The sequence below is a fragment of the Rhinatrema bivittatum genome, chromosome 4 (genome assembly GCF_901001135.1).
Source record: "Rhinatrema bivittatum chromosome 4, aRhiBiv1.1, whole genome shotgun sequence".
In the NCBI taxonomy this organism is placed as follows: Eukaryota; Metazoa; Chordata; class Amphibia; order Gymnophiona; family Rhinatrematidae; genus Rhinatrema; species Rhinatrema bivittatum.
The window spans coordinates 324,698,731-324,716,677 of record NC_042618.1 but is presented as its reverse complement, the minus strand read 5'-3'; the positions used below and the strand labels follow the sequence as shown (position 1 = coordinate 324,716,677).

The following is a 17,947-nucleotide window of genomic DNA, read 5'->3' as shown; positions in this document are numbered from 1 at the left end:
TGGGAATGATGAGTGAGTGAAGCTAGACAAAGGCTGAGGGCAGGAACAAGACGAGACATGGAACTGGGGAATTGGAAGACTCAGACAAGGATACGTGGAACTTGGAAGACTCGGACGAGGTTTCAGGATACTTGGAAGACTCAGACAAGGACTCAGGAGACTTGGAAGACTCGGACTAGGATCCAGGATACTTGGAAGACTCAGGCGAGGATTCAGGGTTCAGGCACTAGTACAGGGTGAGTACTGCACTGCAGCGCACCCTACACAGCCGCCCATGGCTGGTAGCAGACCACGCCAAAAGCAAAGCAGACTCCAGGCAAGAAAGTGAAGACTTGGAACCGGGAACATGTCGAAGATTCAGGAGAGGCCTGCACCGAGGCGTGCCCTACACAGCCGCCCATGGCTGATCGCAGACCACGCTGGAGCGGAGCAGGTTCTGGCTTGAGTCTTGGGCATGGACGGAAGCAGGCACAAGGTACTCCAAAGACCGGGAACAAGATTCAAGACTCAGGATTCAAGACTTCGGAATTCGGATTTAGGAACAGACCTCGGAAATAAAAACAAGGAGCCTTCCGGAGACTTACGTTGCAGACATGAAGATAGGCCTTGTGCCACGAAGTGCCCTACACAGCCCCCCATGGGCTGGTCACGGACCACAATGGTGGCACGCCAGGAAAAGTGGACAAGCAGGGAACCTGGAAGCAGGACGAAGAGCCGGAAATGACATCAGGATCAGGACCGGAACACGGAACATCAGGAACTTCTGGACATGGAACATCAATACACCAAAGAGACAATGAAGGAGCTCCAACGAGGAACAGGACCAGGAACATCAGGACAAAGGAGACCAGGAACATCAAACAAGAAACCATCAAGACACGAGAAGACCACGGAGGACCTTGATCGTGATTGAACTTGGGAATACTCTGTATTACAGTTAATAATATGCAATTTTATGCAAAATTAAATTTCAATTTAATCTTACGTTTAATTTAAGTTCAACATGCTAATTGGCCTAATTTTAAGTTAATTTATGAAAATATTTAAGGATTTATTGTTATTGTTCAATGTTCTATGTAAAAAAAATGTTCATGTTATGAATGTATTATATGTTATTGTTCAATGTTCCTTGAAAAAAACCCCCGGTCTGACCTCCCAGACCAGGGCAATCTTTTCGTTTCATGTAAACCGGACTGATTTGTATTGTATACAGGAATTCCGGTATATAAAAATTAAAAATAAATAAATAAAATAAATGATCGGAAGAAGAGCACAGGCAACTGTGAAGTCCGGATTCGAAGGTCCCAAGGAAATGGAAGAGAGCCCTTTTATAGGGCTGGTGAAGGTGTCAACTGGTGATGTCATCATTGGGGCTGCGGGGCTTTTCCCGCCACTGGTCTTCAAATAATGTGGATAGCCGCAGGCCCGCACCTAGAGGAGCCCGGGAGGTGGAGGAAGTCAGCGGCAGCTCCAGGGCCACATGAAGACAGCCAGTGGCGGCTTCCTGCCGCGAAGATGAGGAACGTTGGCGGCACTCAGCCGCGCAGAGAGAGTCTACGGTGGCGGCACTCCACCTCTAAGAACAAGGCCCCAGAGCTGGCAGCATCCCAGGCTGCAAGAAGGACGTCCTGCGGCGTCGGGCCAGGGTAAGTGATGGCCTGCTCACGGGATGGGCTCCGCGAGCAGGATTGTAGCAGCTGCTTACCTTGAAAACAGTTTTTCGGTGGCAATCTGTTTGGCACATCGGGTTTCTGAATTGCAGACCCTTTCTTGCTGTGAGCCCTTTCTGCATATAACTCCAGGAGCGGTACAGCTTCGGACTGTGCCTTCATTTTTACCAAAAGTGGTTTCGGAGTTTCATTTGAATCAGTCCATTTCCCTGCCCACCTTTGTCAGGGACAGGGTTGGAAACGAGAATTGTCTTTTGCGTTCCTTGGATGTCAAGCGACATTAGCTGTGGTACTTGGAGGTATCACCTGTTTGTGCTCTATGTGCTGATAAACAGGGGGCACCTGCAACACGGGCAACTATAGCCCATTGGGTTAAGGAAGTCATTATGGCTGCTTATGTGGCTGCTAAGATTCCTTTGCCGAAAAAGATTAGACTGCATTCCATGTGGGCTCAGAAACAAATTTTGTTTGTTGTCACCTGTCGAGATTTGCTGAGCAGCGACGTGGTCATCCTTGCCCACCTTTTCCAAACATTACCGCTTGGATATTTGGGCTTGGGAGGATGTTGCATTTGCGTGGGCAGTGTTGACTAGACTGTGGGCAGCCTTTCACCCTATTTGGGAGTAGCTTTGGTGCATCCCATTGGTGGGGACTGGCCTGCCTGAATGAAGAAGGAGAAAATACTGCTTACCTGATAATTTCCTTTCCTCTAATGAGGACAGGCCTGACCTGCCCTTGGCTGCTGATGTTTAACTTTGGTTCATTTTTTTCAGGACAGACATTGCAGAGTATTATTCCTGCTATTCGTTGATGACTGGTAAGTGGCTTATCTAGCCCCTCAGTTTAGTGAAAAAATTACTTCTTTTGCCTGAGCTCAGTGTTCTCGATGGGTTGAAATAATGAATGCTTGATTGTTAATAATCATGTTCATGTATAATCAGTTTGTCCACAGTTTAGCTTTTCCAGAGAATACAGGCGGGCTGGTGTCAGGGCAGGACTATATATCTGTGATGACAGATTCTTACTCTGTCTCTATCTGCTTGCACTGGTGGAGATTGACCTGCCCTCATTAGAGGAAAGGAAATTATCAGGTAAATAGTAATTTCTCCTTTTTGACTAGTTGAGTTCAAACAGGAGCAACGGCTCTCCTTTTTGCCTAAAGCACCGCCATAAAGTCTTGAAATATTTTATGGCTCTCATAAGATAGCTCTGATGCCTGTCTGGAGAAGCATACAATTAAGCAATATTGCAATGACAATCTGTGGCACTGAACTGCAGCAGGGCACGCTCCAAGCCGATGTGCGCATTCAGTCCTTAAGGGTCCATTATTCTGGGAAAAAGTACTCAGCATAGTTAGCCATCATTCCAAAGTTCCTCACAGGTCCCTATCAGCAATAGACTCTGGGAACTCAATGACTCTTAGGGGGTCATTTACTAAAAGCTTTCTCCCATTTTGTGTCTATGGGAAAAATGCTTAGTAAATGACCCCCTTAGGTTGTTCTGCCTGGAGCGATTCTCCAGGTCTTCCATTTGGGCTAATGCTGTTGCCTTAAATTTGGTTAATTCAGTGATCTCCAACTTTGGATGGGTTACCAGATCTTCAGTAGTGGAGGCTCATTATTCAGTCTCCTGTATCCTCCTGGAAAAGTCAGCGAACTGTGAGTTAAGGCCCTCAAAGTTCTGAAACATTTTGTCAGATATAGTTTGAGAGCTGCCACCACCGCTGCAACCACATCCCCATAGACATTTTGATAATCCTGCTTGCTAGGCCATCTTCATATGCTTTGGCCATCTTGCCTTCCTTGTCTCCTTCTTTGCAGATTTCCTGGACATTGGCAATTCACCAAGGAGCCAAAAATCACTCTGTAAGAAGAAGGAATTACTCAGAAAACAAGTGGAGGGAGTCCAAAAAGTAAAACATCAAGATTTATAGCTGATTTTTGTTTTAGAGCTGGGAGGCCTCTGGAGTAGCCAAAAATTGATAGCTGATTTTTGCACTAGAGCAGGAAGGCCTCCGGACATGTCTTCGCTCCTACAGTGCATCATTGACCTCAAACAAATACTAATCTTAAAACAAGCAGACAATATAAACATCTAGTAATAGTTTAATCCTCCAAGAATTATTAATTTTTTGAATTTTGTTTCAAGATTTAAGCACTGATTCCCAGCCTGTCTGAACTTACCCTCCTCACCCCCCCCCCCCCCCCCCCCCACCCCCCTGCAGATGGAAGTTCCACTCTCAGTACTCCCTCTGGACTGAGGTTTTATTCAGTTCTTACTTTCCTTTATATCTGTGCTGAAAAGGCAATTACTTCAAACAAAAATACCTTAAAACAATCTCCTGTGAGTGATTTTAACTGCCAGTGGATTACAATTAGCCCTCTCAGCTAATCTCAGTAAACAGTTGGCCAGGAACCAGTACTCTCAACTTCTTAGATCAAGTAAGTAACCTTTGTAAACTCACAATTCAAACATTGGCAAAGAAATACTATCTTATACTAGCTCAGAGACTCGAGTCTATTTTCCTACTACACAAACAATTCTAAAACTGACAAACAAATACTAACCTTAAAACTAGCAGTCAGTATGAACAGCCAATAAAAATTTAACCCTTCAAGAATTATTATTTTTTATTTTGTCTCAAAATTTAAGCACTTATTCTAAAACATGGCTTTTCGAACAGGCTTATGTTGATTATCTTGAAAAAAAGGACTAATTGGTATAGAGAAGCATTATTTTTATCGTTGTTTTATGTTCATTTATTAATAATTTATCAACAATTTTATTTTTATCATATGTTAGTGTACCTTTTAGATATTTTATTTTGATTTTATGATTTTGTAACATGTAAACTGTTGTGATGTATATTATGAACGATGGTATACAAGAATCTTTAAATAAATAAATAAATAGCTAGCAAGTACAAACTTACAACCAGCAGATAGATGAAGGTTTCACTATCATCACTCCCTCTGGAGTAACAGGTTGCAAAACATTAAACAGGATAGTATGCATTCACTTGCAATCCTCAAAGTCCCCAGTTGTGTGGCAGTGTTGTCCACTTGTCCATGAAGAAAGAGATGTTGCTTACCTGTAACAGGTGTTCTCCATGGAGGGTGGACAAACAGCCACACAATTCCTCCCTCCTCCCCGGGAAGTTGAAGCTATCTAGTATTAGATGCATGGTAGAGGAGCTTAGAAATTCCTGACTCGGTGCTATTGGATGACAGCCCATTTGTATGGCTGTCTGCTGTCCACGGAAAACACCTGTTACAAATAAGCAACTTTGCTTTCTCTGTCTACGGGAAAAATGCTTTGTATATCTGGCCCTTACATTATTAACAGTTTACCTATATAATTGCACTGAGAGCAATAAAGGTAAGACTCATGAGTTCTGTGGTTTTTTTAAATGTATTCTTTGCATGAAGGAGGTCTAGCAGCAATAGAACACAGTTCTAGTAAATGCATATCATAGACTGCACCAGTGTCACTGAAAGAACAATAAACTAAGAGGTTGATGTAATTAGTTAAGCATTAAGACTGTGTGCCAAAATTCAGCACACAGTTTCATAAAGGTCCCACTCTGCCTCCCTGATGTCACCTGAGACACCGGCTTAAGGGCAGCACGTGATGCAAAGGACTTCCATCATGGCCCTCCTCTCTGCCTGCTGACTTCTCTTCCAGCGAGAACAACCCCATTGCTGCTGAACTGATTGCTGCCTTCACCATCTAAGCAGCCGCTTGAGCTGCATGAGTCTGTCCCGACCTGCCTCCCCTGACGTCATCTGAGGCGCCAGCTTAAGGGAAGCACATGATGCAAAGGACTTCCATAAAAGCCCTCTTCTTTGCCTTCTGACTGTTCTCTTCCAGTAAGAACAGCCCCACCGCTGCTGAACTGATTTCTGCCTTTACCACCTAAGCAGCCCCTTGAGCTGTGCGGATCTGTCCCACCCCGCCTCCCCTGAGGTCACCCGAGGTAGTGGCTTAAGGGCAGCATGTGAAGCTGAAGGCGTGCATGCCGAAGGAGTGCGACAAAGGGGCTCACCCCTTGTATGCACCTGTGCGCCCCTAGCCTTCTAACTTCTCTTCTCTGACAAAAACCTTCAATTCTCTACCCTTTTCCTATAGACCTATTTAATCTGTCCACTCTGTAAGTTGCTAACTATTTAACATTGCTAGTATGGAAATTTTCCCCATTAATGGAAACAGCCGCTATAATAAATCTAACATCCATTATAGAAAACCTCCTCTTCGCCGTCGCTCTAATCTGGTCCATATCACTCCTTTAATTAAAACCACAGCCCTATTATTTTATTCAATGCTCAATCAATTCGGAAAAAAATTCCAATCATTCATGACTTAATAACCGCCCAAGCTTCTGATGCAGTTTTAATTACTTGAAACTTGGCTTTACAAACATGATACAATAATTCTAAATACCATTTGCCCCCGATTAACATACTTTTCTCAACTGCGGAGGACGTTTACTAATTATAGTTAAGTCCACTTTACTACCGAAGTGAAGGGCCCTACCTTCCAACATCAACACTATTATAGAAATGATGCTTGTCTCTACTAATGTTACCAATTTTTGTATTGTGTACTGCCCTCCTGGCGTTCTTAAGAATGACTTGTCTCCTCTTATCAAATCTTTATCTACCCCACCTGCTGATCTTTCCATACTATTATAGCTGGTGATTTCAAACCCTCGTCCACTTTCTGTTTCTCATTTTCTAGAAGTCATGGAAGGATTAGGATGGTACAAACTAATAACAGCCTCCACTCACAAACATGGTCAAATTCCAGACCTTCTATTTCACAATCCCAATAATTCTGAACTCACAGCTTCAATCTAACCAATTCCCTGGTCAGATCATTACCTTATTCAAATTAATGGAATTGTAAACCCCTCTATTTCCCAACCACAACTCGCAACCAAAGAAACCTATAAAAGGAAAAAGGTAGACCCAGAAATCTTTGTTAACGAACTTCTCCCTTATCTATCTTCCATTATTGACAATGATGTTAACACATCAACTGAAAACTGGAACAATAGTATCATTAACTGCCTTGACACCATAGCCCAGAAATGGCTTGTTACTATCACAAAAAAGACCTAATGCTCCTTGGTATACTCATTCTCTGCGCATGATGAAAATAAAACTACGACGTCTGAAAGTCAGCAAAAAAATCCAATACCGGAAAGAAAATCTGATTACTTTAATTATCTAAACAAATATAAAAAAGAAATTATCTAAACAAATATAAAAAAGGAACATAAAAAAAATCTTACTTTGCTCAAAAAATACAACTCGCCAATGGTAACCTAAACACCTTATTTAATATTGTGAAATCCCTTCTACATGTCCAGAGCCAACAAATCATATTAAAAATGATTTTTGTAACAGCATTGCTCAACACTTCCAAGACAAAATATTGATCATCTCCACAGAATTCAAAAACCTACTAATTCCACACAGCACCTTATGTCACCTATTTGTTCTTGGTCCGATTCCAATCAAAAATTGTGTCCGTCGGTTCCCGATGCCCTCTCTCCGCCCTCCTTACCTTTTTGACGCCTCCCTCTTCACCCGCGGGAAGATTGGCTGCCGCGGTGTAATTCTGCCGAAGTCCTCCGGCGTCCCCGGACCGGCTAGACGCTGCAACCCGCCATGTTTCCTAGAGGTGCGCGCGCGGCGCAGCCCCGACTGAAGTACCAGCGATGGTGCGAACCTCAGGGGTGTCCCCCTAAGATGACGTCACCCGCGACGGATATATAAGGTCTTAGAATTTGCTAACAGATTGAGTTAGCAAGGGTTACTCTACCTAAGCTACTCTGCCTCCTCGGACTTACTAGGGGTACCCGCTCCGTGGGAGCCTCGCTCTCTCCTTTGTTTTTCAGGTAACAGTCTGGAACCGGTACTAGCTCCTCGAGGGCCCTCGTTCCCAGACTTACTCGGTACTCTCTTCTGCCTGGAAGTCATCACTGCCAACTACATCATTGAGTTACCATTGCTCTCTCAGAGCTTTCCCTGGAACCAGGTACTCGTTCCTCGAGGGCCTATACATTCCAGCTCCTGGGCTTCTCTGAGACATTGTGTGTGTTACCATCTGGTTCGGTACATGAACTCTGCATATCCTGCCTACTCACTATATTTCAGTTTCTCTATAGCTCAGCCACCAGGGATCGCTGTTCCAGTATCTGAGAGACTACAGCCCAGCCGGACATTCCAGCTCACTACTGCCATCTCTGGTGGTTCAGTATACTGTCTAATAAAAGAACTAGTTTGTGTCTGTCTCCATACTCTGAGCCTGACCGGTGGTCCCTCTCGGGATCTTTCCCCGGGGGCGTGGTCATCTGCCACCGGTCCAAGGATCCACCCACAACTCTCCTAAATAACAACAGATTGCTAACTCCTAAGCAGACTGTAGATCCGAACTGAACAGATTGCTAACTCCATGGATCCGGCACAACTGAATGCCTTGCAGGCCATACCGGGCCTGGCCCAGCGCATTGTGGAGCAGCAAGACGCCTTGGAGAAACTCACTGCAGCATTTCATCAGCTACACACACAGAAGGTTCAAGGCACAGCCTCCAACCAAGAAGGTCAGTCACCGGAGGTAACTTTGAAGACTGCTGGACCACTGGTGGCTCCAATCCGCTTTTCTGGAGAAATACAGAAGACCCGGGGCTTTTTGAACCAGTGCTGCATGCACTTTGCCTTACAGCCGTCTCTATTTCCTACAACTCTCTCCAAGACTACCTACATCCTTTCATACCTGGATGGTAGGGCCTTGTCTTGGGCATCTACCTTGTGGGAACGCAAGGACTCCATTTTGCAGGACAATCCCAATCACACTACCTCAACATCTCTTTGATAAGCTCCAAGGGGACAAAATATTCACGAAGCTGGACATCAGAGGGGCCTATAACCTGGTCCGAATATGCCAGGGTGATGAATGGAAGACAGTATTTAATACCCACGACGGCCATTTTGAATATTTGGTCATGCCCTTCGGCCTTTGCAACGCCCTGGCCGTATTTCAAAATATGATGAATGAAATCTTCAGGGACATGTTGTACAGCTGTGTAGTAGTATATCTAGACGACATACTGGCTTTTTCTCAAAACCTGCAGAGCCATCAAGTGGATGTCGCCAATGTTCTCCAAAGACTAAGGGATAACCATCTGTATGCCAAATTAGAGAAATGTTCTTTCCACCAGGAATCCATTTCTTTCATAGGCTATGTGGTATCCAGCCAGGGGTTCCAGATGAATCCGCAAAAAACCAAAAGCATCCGGTACTGGCCCCAACCTACTGGTCTTAAGGTTTTACGAAGATTTCTCAGATTCACGAACTACTACAGTTCCTTCATTCATCACTATTCTACTTTGACTGAGCCCCTTACAGCCATGATGCGGAAGGGAGCCAATCCCTCTCAATGGTCTGCAGAAGCTGTAGACGTCTTCCAGCAATTCAAAGAGGCGTTTGTTCAAGAACTATGTCTTCGCCACCCGGATCCCCAATGACCATTTATTGTCGAGGTGGATGCTTCGGACATCAGTGTTGGTGCTGTCCTTAGTCATCACAGTGACACCCACACATTATATCCCTGTTCCTTTTTCTCTTGACATTTCTTTCCTGCCGAGTGAAATTATGAGATAGGAGACAAGGAGCTACTTGCCATCAAATTGGCGTTCGAAGAATGGCTCGAGGTTGCACAACACCAGATAACGGTCTACACCGACCATAAAAATCTTGAATACCTACATCATGCGCAACGCTTGAACCACAGACAAGTCCGTTGGTCCCTATTTTTTAATCGATTTGATTTCTTATTGAAGTATCGCCCAGTGGACAAGAATACCCAGGCGGACACCCTCTCTCATTCCTTCATATCGGAGGACATCCCTGATACACCACGTCATATCATTGACCCTACCAGGGTACTTCTTTCAGCTACACACACGGTTCCAGTCGGGAAAACAGTGGTGAAAACAGTGGTGCCCCAGTCTCTCAGGAAGAAGATCCTTAGATGGGTCCATGACTCTCTGCTTGCAGGCCATCCTGGACAATCCTGAACACTCACCACCTTACAAAGGTACTACTGGTGGCCCTCTATGAAAGAAGATGTACGGGCCTATGTGGAGTCATGTCCTACCTGCGCAAGACAGAAACCTCTGGCTGATCATCCCTGGGGACTTCTCTAGCCACTACCCGCTCCTAGTGAACCATGGACTCATATAGCCATGGATCTTATTGTCGATTTGCCACTGTCCAATGGCAATAATACCATCTGAGTCACCATTAACCGCTTTTCTAAAATGGTTCATTTTGTGGCACTACCCGGTTTACCATCAGCCCTGGAATTAGCGAAGTTATTCATCCGTCACATCTTCCATCTACATGGCATGTTAAACACATCCTCTCTGACAGAGGGGTCCAGTTTACAGCAAAGTTCTGGAGATCCCTGTGCAAAACGTTTGACATATCCTTGGATCTTACCTCAGCTTACCACCCGCAAGCCAACGGACAGACGGAGAGAACGAATCGCACGCTAAAACAGTTCCTCCGGGCTTATGTTAATTCCAGACAAAGCGACTGGTCCGAGTTGCTCCCCTGGGCCGAATTTGCACTGAATTCTCATCGGTCATCTTCAACTAGGTCCTCACCTTTTCAACTAGTTTATAGACGTCAGCCACTACCTCCTCTACCAATGCCATTATCGGTAGCTTCCCCTGCAGCCCAGGCATCGGCACAAGAATTGCATCGTTGTGGGAACACACTAAAGAACTTCTCCAGAAGGCTGGACAACAGGCCAAGAAGTTCTACGATGCCCATCACAGAGCCACTCCACAGTTACAACCCGGAGACAAGGTAAGGCTTAGTATCCACTTCATCCGCCTTAAACTGCCATCTGCTCGATTTGCGTCAAGGTACATAGGACCTTTTTCAGTTCTCCGCCGCCTGGGTCCAGTCACGTACAGCCTGAAGCTACCACCTGCTCTTAGAATACATAACGCCTTCCACATCTCTCTTATGAAGCCGCTCGTCTTTTCAGAATTCTCCAGAAAGACACCTGAACAGCAGCCTCTCTCGGCCGAAGAAGACATAACGTACCAGGTGGAAGACATCTTTGATGTTAGAAAACATGGAAGACGTTGGGAGTACCTTATTTCCTGGGAAGGATTTGGTCCCAAGGAAAATAGTTGGGAATCTGCATGCAACATCCTCGACAAGGAGTTGATCCAACAATTTTACACGTCACATCCTAGGAAACCAAAACCCCCAGGGAGGGGCCCTAAGAAGGGGGGTACTATTACACCTGTCGGTCGTAGATGGCTGCGACCACTCATGCTCACCTCTTTTTTCCCTGCATCATCAATTCTGGGAAGAATGGCGGCCTCTGCTAACCCCTGCCGACCTCTACGGCATTCCCGGGACAGCGTGGGCGCTGCCAACTGCCATCTTGGATCCAAATCACTTAGGCGCGCGCGCGCGCGCAAGGGCCTCCTTTGTATATGTCATGGTGGGAACCTTGGGGGCGTCCCTTCCCGATGACGTCAATTCGCTGTTGTACTTAAGCTGACTGGCCCTTGCCTTCTACGACTTAGCAAGGAGTTTCCTCATTGCTGAATCCGCTTTATCCTAGGACTTCCTGTTCCTGACTCTGGTCTTGGCGTCCGATGCTCTGAGTACCCGCTCCTCGGGGGCTCTTCTGTGTTCCTGGCTATCCGCTCCTCGGAGGGCCTTCCTGTCTGACTGCTACCTGACCTGCCTCTCAGGTCTCTCTCTCCTGGAAACCACCTCATGTGAGTATCTCTACTGAGTTCTACTATACGAGCTGTATTGAGGATTCCCTGCGGTGTACCCTGTGCCTCGGGCCATTACCGCCTTTCTCTTCAGTAGAAGCTATTCAGCATACCCTGCGCTGCAGAGTATTGGCAAACCAACTACAGGAACCACTTCCGGGTTCCGGCACTTCTACCAGCTCTTCAACATCTACTGTACAGACATCCTCAGCAAACCCCGCTCCGCGGGCCACTACCGGATTTGTATTCCTGAGATGCCTACACTTGTCAGAGGGGATCCCCGGCATATCCCGCTCCTCAGGCCACTACCAAATCTTCTCGTCTGTGGTATTTCTCTGGGTATTTCCCACTGCTCAGAACTGTACTATTGCATCTCCTGCTCTGCGGACATTACTTTTTCTTTCCTTCATAATAAAGTCTCTATCTACAGCTGTGTTCTGCGCTCCTGAGACTACGCCTGCTGATGGTGAGGCTCACAGGACTCCTCCCTGTGGATGAAGACACCTCTCATCTCTGCCAGGGTTCACATTCTCACAAAGACATAACAAACTGTTTCAACATATTTGATTCGTGGGAAAATATGATCAAAGAGATTGCAGACGAGCATAGCCCATTACAAACAAAATCTACAAACAAAAATAAAGAAAATCTGAGAAAAATGAACCCCTAGTATAATGATAAACTGAAAGAGTCTAAAAAACTGCTAAGAAAACTAGAAAAAAGAGGGTGAAAATACCCTACAGCTGAATCACTAAGAAGATACAAATCTCACCTATCCCATTACCACACACGACTCAAAACTCTTGCTTGAAACAGTTAAGATTCTAATTAAACACCCTTCTCATCATACAATGAACACTATTTTTACAAAAACTTCATGTAATGATTAGACAACAGCACTAACAGTAAAAAGCAAAATGCAAAATCAACAAATCATCTCTTCCTACCCTAACAATAGAAGACCTGTCGGCACAAGATAAATGGTCATCATTTGACAGAGTATCAAAACTTGAGATAAGCAAAATTATTGCTAAACTAAAACCTGCTACACATCCCCTTGATCCGATATCAGAAACCCTGCTAAAACAAGTAAACCAGACAATAACCGCTACAATCACAATGCTAGTCAACCTTGCCCTTTTGGAAGGTTATTTGCCCCAAGGTCTAAAACAAGCAATTATAAAACCAATTTTAAAAAAACAAATCTGGAAGTCCTGATGATTGGAATAACTACCATCCAGTCTCCAACTTAACCTTCATTGCAAAAATACTTGAAAAAGCAGTCCTTACCAAACTTGAAAATCATCTTGAAGACAATTAATAGACTTTACCCTAACCAATTTGGATTCTGGAAAAAACACTCAACTGAAACTCTTCTTCAATCCTTAACTGATCCTATTTTACGAGGTTTTGACTCAAACGAATCATATTGCCTAGTCCTGATTGATCTAACAGCTGCCTTCGACACTGTTGACCATAACCTGCTTTGCCAACATCTTTAAAAATGGCGCGGGCCATCCAGTGGATGGCCGGCGCCATCTTTAAAAATGACGGCGGCCGTCCAGTGCTCCTACCATGTGACAGGGGCCGGCCAATGGCACGGTTACCCTGTCACATGGTAAGGGCAAAGGGCCATCGGCGCCATTTTTATTAGTGGCAGCTGACGGCCCAAGAGCGGGAGATCGCTCCCGGGGCCCACTGGACCACCAGGTAATTTTAAAACGTTTTTGGGGGGGTCGGGAGGGTGGTGGAGGCTAAGGGAGCGGTTTTAAAGGGTCGGGGTGGGTTTTTATGTTTATCGGCCGACAGCCCGAGCGTGAGAGAACACTCCCGGGACCCCTGCTGGACCACCAGGTAATTTTAAAACGTTTTGGGGGGGGGGGGGTCGGGAGGGTGGTGGAGGCTAAGGGAGCGGTTTTAAAGGGTCGGGGTGGTTTTTAGGTTGTGTCCTAACTCCCGTTAGTGTGCACTAACCCGATTAATGATTTTATCACGATAAATCGGTGGAATTTCTATTGTATCGCACTCTTTAACGATTAATGATGATTTAAAAAATATCGGACGATATTTTAAATCGTCAAAAAATGATTCACATCCCTACTTATTTGACACCTTCCAAAGCACAACTGGCATACCTCAAGGATCTGCCCTTTCAGCAACATTATTTAATATCTACATGCTGCCCATATGCAAATTACTGACAGACCTGGGTTTAAACTTTTTCCTATATGCAGATGATCTACAATTCTATATTCCCCTAACAAAATCTTTTGAAAATACAACATCTCTAATTTCTGAAAATATGATTAAAATAAAAGAAAAATTATCTCAATAAAAATTCTTGATGAACCCCAAAAAAACTGAAATAATTTGGTTAAGTTGCAACCCACAAAAAACTATACACCCAGGGATAGATCTCAGAAGTTGCAAAGTAACACCTGCATCTCATGTGAGAGATCTAGGGGTTCAAATTGATGAAAATTTAATGAAAATCCACATAAGCAAAATAATCAGATCTGGTTTCCACAAGCTTCGGATTTTGAGCCAAATAAAACCTCTATTAAACACAACAGATTTCAGAACTGTTTTACAATTCCTCATTTTCTCTAACCTAAACATGAAAAAACATATCAACAAAGTCCTGAAGGAAGGATTCTACAAGCTCAGCGTCATGAAAAAGCTCAAACCGCTTCTCCACACCCACGACCTCCGCACTGTTATTCAGGCAACCCTCTCATCCAGACTTGACTACTGCAACTCCCTCTTCCTTGGCCTCCCTACTCCTCTATAAGACCACTCCAAATGCTGTAGAATGCTATAGCTAGAACCATCACCCGTGCACGAAAATCCGACACATCACCCTTATCCTCAAAGACCTTCACTGGCTCCCTATCCCCTCTTGCATCCTCTTCAAAACCTTAACCATTATTCACAAATCCATTTACACACATAACTTGAACTGGCTTGACGAGCCCTTTCATTTCATACAAACCACCCGTCCCACTCAAACAAACCGTAACAGCATGCTCCATATCCCCTCTCTCAAAAAGGCACACCTATCTTCCACAAGAGATCGAGCCCTGTCCATTGCAGACCCCACCCAGTGGATCAAACTGCCTGTGAATCTCCGCCTTGAGCCCTGTAACAATAAATTCAGAAAAAAATTAAAGACCTGGCTCTTTAAACTGGCATACCCAGAATAACACCCTCCGCTTCTACTCTCCACGCATCCCCTCATTCTCAAATTTTTCCCTACTTTTATACATTACCTAGTCATGATATTTTTACCTTGTTATGGATATTTACCTTGTTATGATTTTCTCCTTGAAACCTATAACCATATAACCACACCACTCCCCCTGCTGTTATGTTGTTTTTAAGTCATTCTCATGTAATGATATAATCATGTTATTTACTACGCATTCTTTGTTCCTTTTCCTCCTGCCTATCCTTTTAACCAGTTATTCAGTTATCCCTCTTAGCCCCTGCTATCCTACCCCACCCTGTTTTATGTAATTTCTATCTTTAGTTTGATGTAAACCGATATGACGTTCTCACTAATACCGGTATAAAAAAAGCTTCTAAATAAATAAAAAATAAATATAAATAAATAAATAAATAACCTTGATTACTGTAATTCATTACTTCGAGGTCTTCCAACTAGTCACCTAAAACCCCTGAAACTTCTGCAAAAGGCTGCAGCTAGACTATTAGCTGAAGCAAGAAAATTTGACCACATCACCCCAATACTGATGGCTCTGCATTGGCTTCCTATGCAGTCAAGAATTCATTATAACATTCTAACAATAATATTCAGTAACATTAACCTGAATAACAACAATCTGCTAGGAATAACTTTTAAACTTCACAGAATAAAGGCCTCCTTGGAATTCCGAAAAGAGACTCTCATCTAATGCTCACTAGAGCATTAGATGATTTCAGTTGCTGGCCCTAAACTTTGGAATTCCATGCCAGAAGAACTTCGAACATTAACAGATAAAAAGAAACTCAAAAGTGACTTAAAAACTTGGCTTTTCAAAAATGCCTTCCACTTGACAGAAACAACCAGTTCCCCATGACTCAGATATCCTATATATTTCATGTCAATAACCACCCCCCTTGCAAACCCCTATAATCCAGCTTCATGTTTGTACCCTTCATGTACCTCTTCTCCTCGGCACGCTCCTCCTCACCAGCCTACCCCAAGCATAATTCACAACTCTCTGTTTTAAATTTATAATGTGTATTCACCCTCTAGCAATATACCAATGTATGTTACCAGTAATTTATCAACGTTTGTTACCTCATCTTATAGCCCCCCCCATGACATTAATATCACAAATTTATCAATGTTTGTTACCAACATCCCCCTTTGACATTAATATCTCAAATTTATTGCTTGTACTCAAATTTATTGCTTGTACATAAGAAGATTAATGTACATAAGTTAAAGAATATTAATGTATATTTTCTAAAGTAGAATATTGTATTTTATAACCTCCATTCCTAATTATAGCTTCCCCCCCTCCCTTAGTCCCCCTACTTAGTAGCTCCTTGTTTAATGGTCTTCCCACTCCCCAGTTTCATAATCAGTTCTACTGTAAAGCCTCTGTGGCTACATTTCTGTTTAATGGTAACTGATGTGATGTTATTAACGAATGTCGGTATATAAAAACATTGAATAAATAAATAAATATTTACTGTTGTACTACTTTTGTTTCTATGAATGTTTTTCACCTTGTTACACACATTATATTTTGTATGTTTTAAATGTAAACCGATGAACTAGTGATTCTCATATGGAATGACAGTATATAAAACATTTAAATAAAAAGTAAGTTGTGCATGCCAGCCAGCTGCTGGCGCACACTTCACCGGGACAGCTCCTCATGGCCCTGTCTCAGCCCCTGCCCCACCTAGACCTCGCCCCTGGCCCTCCCCTTTTTAAAAGCCCAGCACTTCTGCGCGATTCGGGAGATACACGCATGGCTGGGCCACTTGGAAAATGCTTGGCGCACGCGCGGCCTGGCCACGCACATATCTTCCAGTATTTGTGCATGCCGAGCTTTGAAAATTGGTCCCTTTGTGCATACTATAAAACTAAATGAAATGAAATAATGTGAAATTCCACATCTTTAGATTATAGTACACACTTTTTTGAAAAATAAATGGTATAGAAATTTAAATATAAAAATATTTTTTCATGGATTTCTTTGTTTTTGTTTTTGTTTTTAATTTTCTGCATCAATCCTACTGTTTGATTTGCAGGTTCAAGAAGTCAGATGATTCTTCTGGAGATTAAACGGCTGTGCAGAGTGAGCAGATATGGGACACATAAACTTGTACATATCTAGTATTGCAGCATTACTGCAAAATTATTGAAAAAAAATATATTTTCTTTAAACTGGCATCTTCCAGTGTATGTAAAAAATAGTCCACTGTATAAACTGATGCACCTATACGAAATCAACAATAAAGCATCAAGATACACAAATTTTTTAGTTAATTACTGGCATATTTTCTCAAAGAATACCAAAATTATATTTTTGTAAGTAGGACCTTCATAACATTCCACAGCAGCTCAGATTGCTTTCTGATTTTTGCTGCCATTCGGGGTCACATTTAATCATTGGTCAAAAGGCATATTGTGTATTTTTTAGAGAACATTTTTTTATGTTCTTATAAACAGGGTATAACGTCCCTTGAAATTAGTCCTCTGCAAGGATGTTCCAGTTTACTTCAGATCCAATAGTGCCTTCTGGGCTTTTTTATTTTGTTTTTTACTGTCACAGTGGTACCTCTGAACTCTTTGCTACCTGCTCCAAGAGTGACATCAGAGTGTGGTACAACTTAAGTAACAAGGAGCTGCTGCGCATCACGATCCCCAACATGACCTGTCATTCCATTGCATTCATGAAAGATGGCAAGAGCATCATTTCAGGTAACAGGTGCAAACATATGCTTGGAACAGAAGCTGAACAGCACAATGAATCTGCGCCATAATACTCATTCCCCAGTACCAATGTGCAAAAGAAAAATAATCTGATGTTCAAAAGATCTGGGCACCTAACTTAAGGAGTTAGGTGCTTAGGTCTTCCTAGAATAAAATTTTCCGAGTCCTGAAATTTAGCTCCCTAAAAAGTAGGCAGTACCTGGTCATCAGTGCTGATTTCTAACATTATGTGCCTAACTTATAGGGTCATTTTCCAACTTGCGTTATGGCATTTTTGCATGTGTTAAGGTATTTCTCACAGGACAAGCAGGATGGTAATCCTCACATATGGGTGACATCATCAGGATGGAGCCCAATCATGGAAAACTTCTGTCAAAGTTTCCAGAACTTTGACTGGCCCCTACTGGGCATGCCCAGCATGGCACCAACCCTGCAGCCAGCAGGGGTCCCCCCTCAGTCTTCTTTTTTCCGCGCAGCAGTAGCCTCGCGGTTTAGGAGCTCTGAAGAGAT

General features: G+C 43.5%; 1 protein-coding gene across 1 annotated transcript in view; it reads left to right on the top strand.

The window, feature by feature from the left end:
* The window catches only part of CFAP52 (cilia and flagella associated protein 52), a 224,177-nt gene that overhangs the window by 185,681 nt on the left and 20,549 nt on the right, over positions 1-17,947 (top strand). The window contains exon 9 of the mRNA XM_029600320.1: positions 17,277-17,425. Coding sequence (XP_029456180.1) covers positions 17,277-17,425 — 149 coding nt within the window. The remainder of the gene's footprint in view (positions 1-17,276; positions 17,426-17,947) is intronic.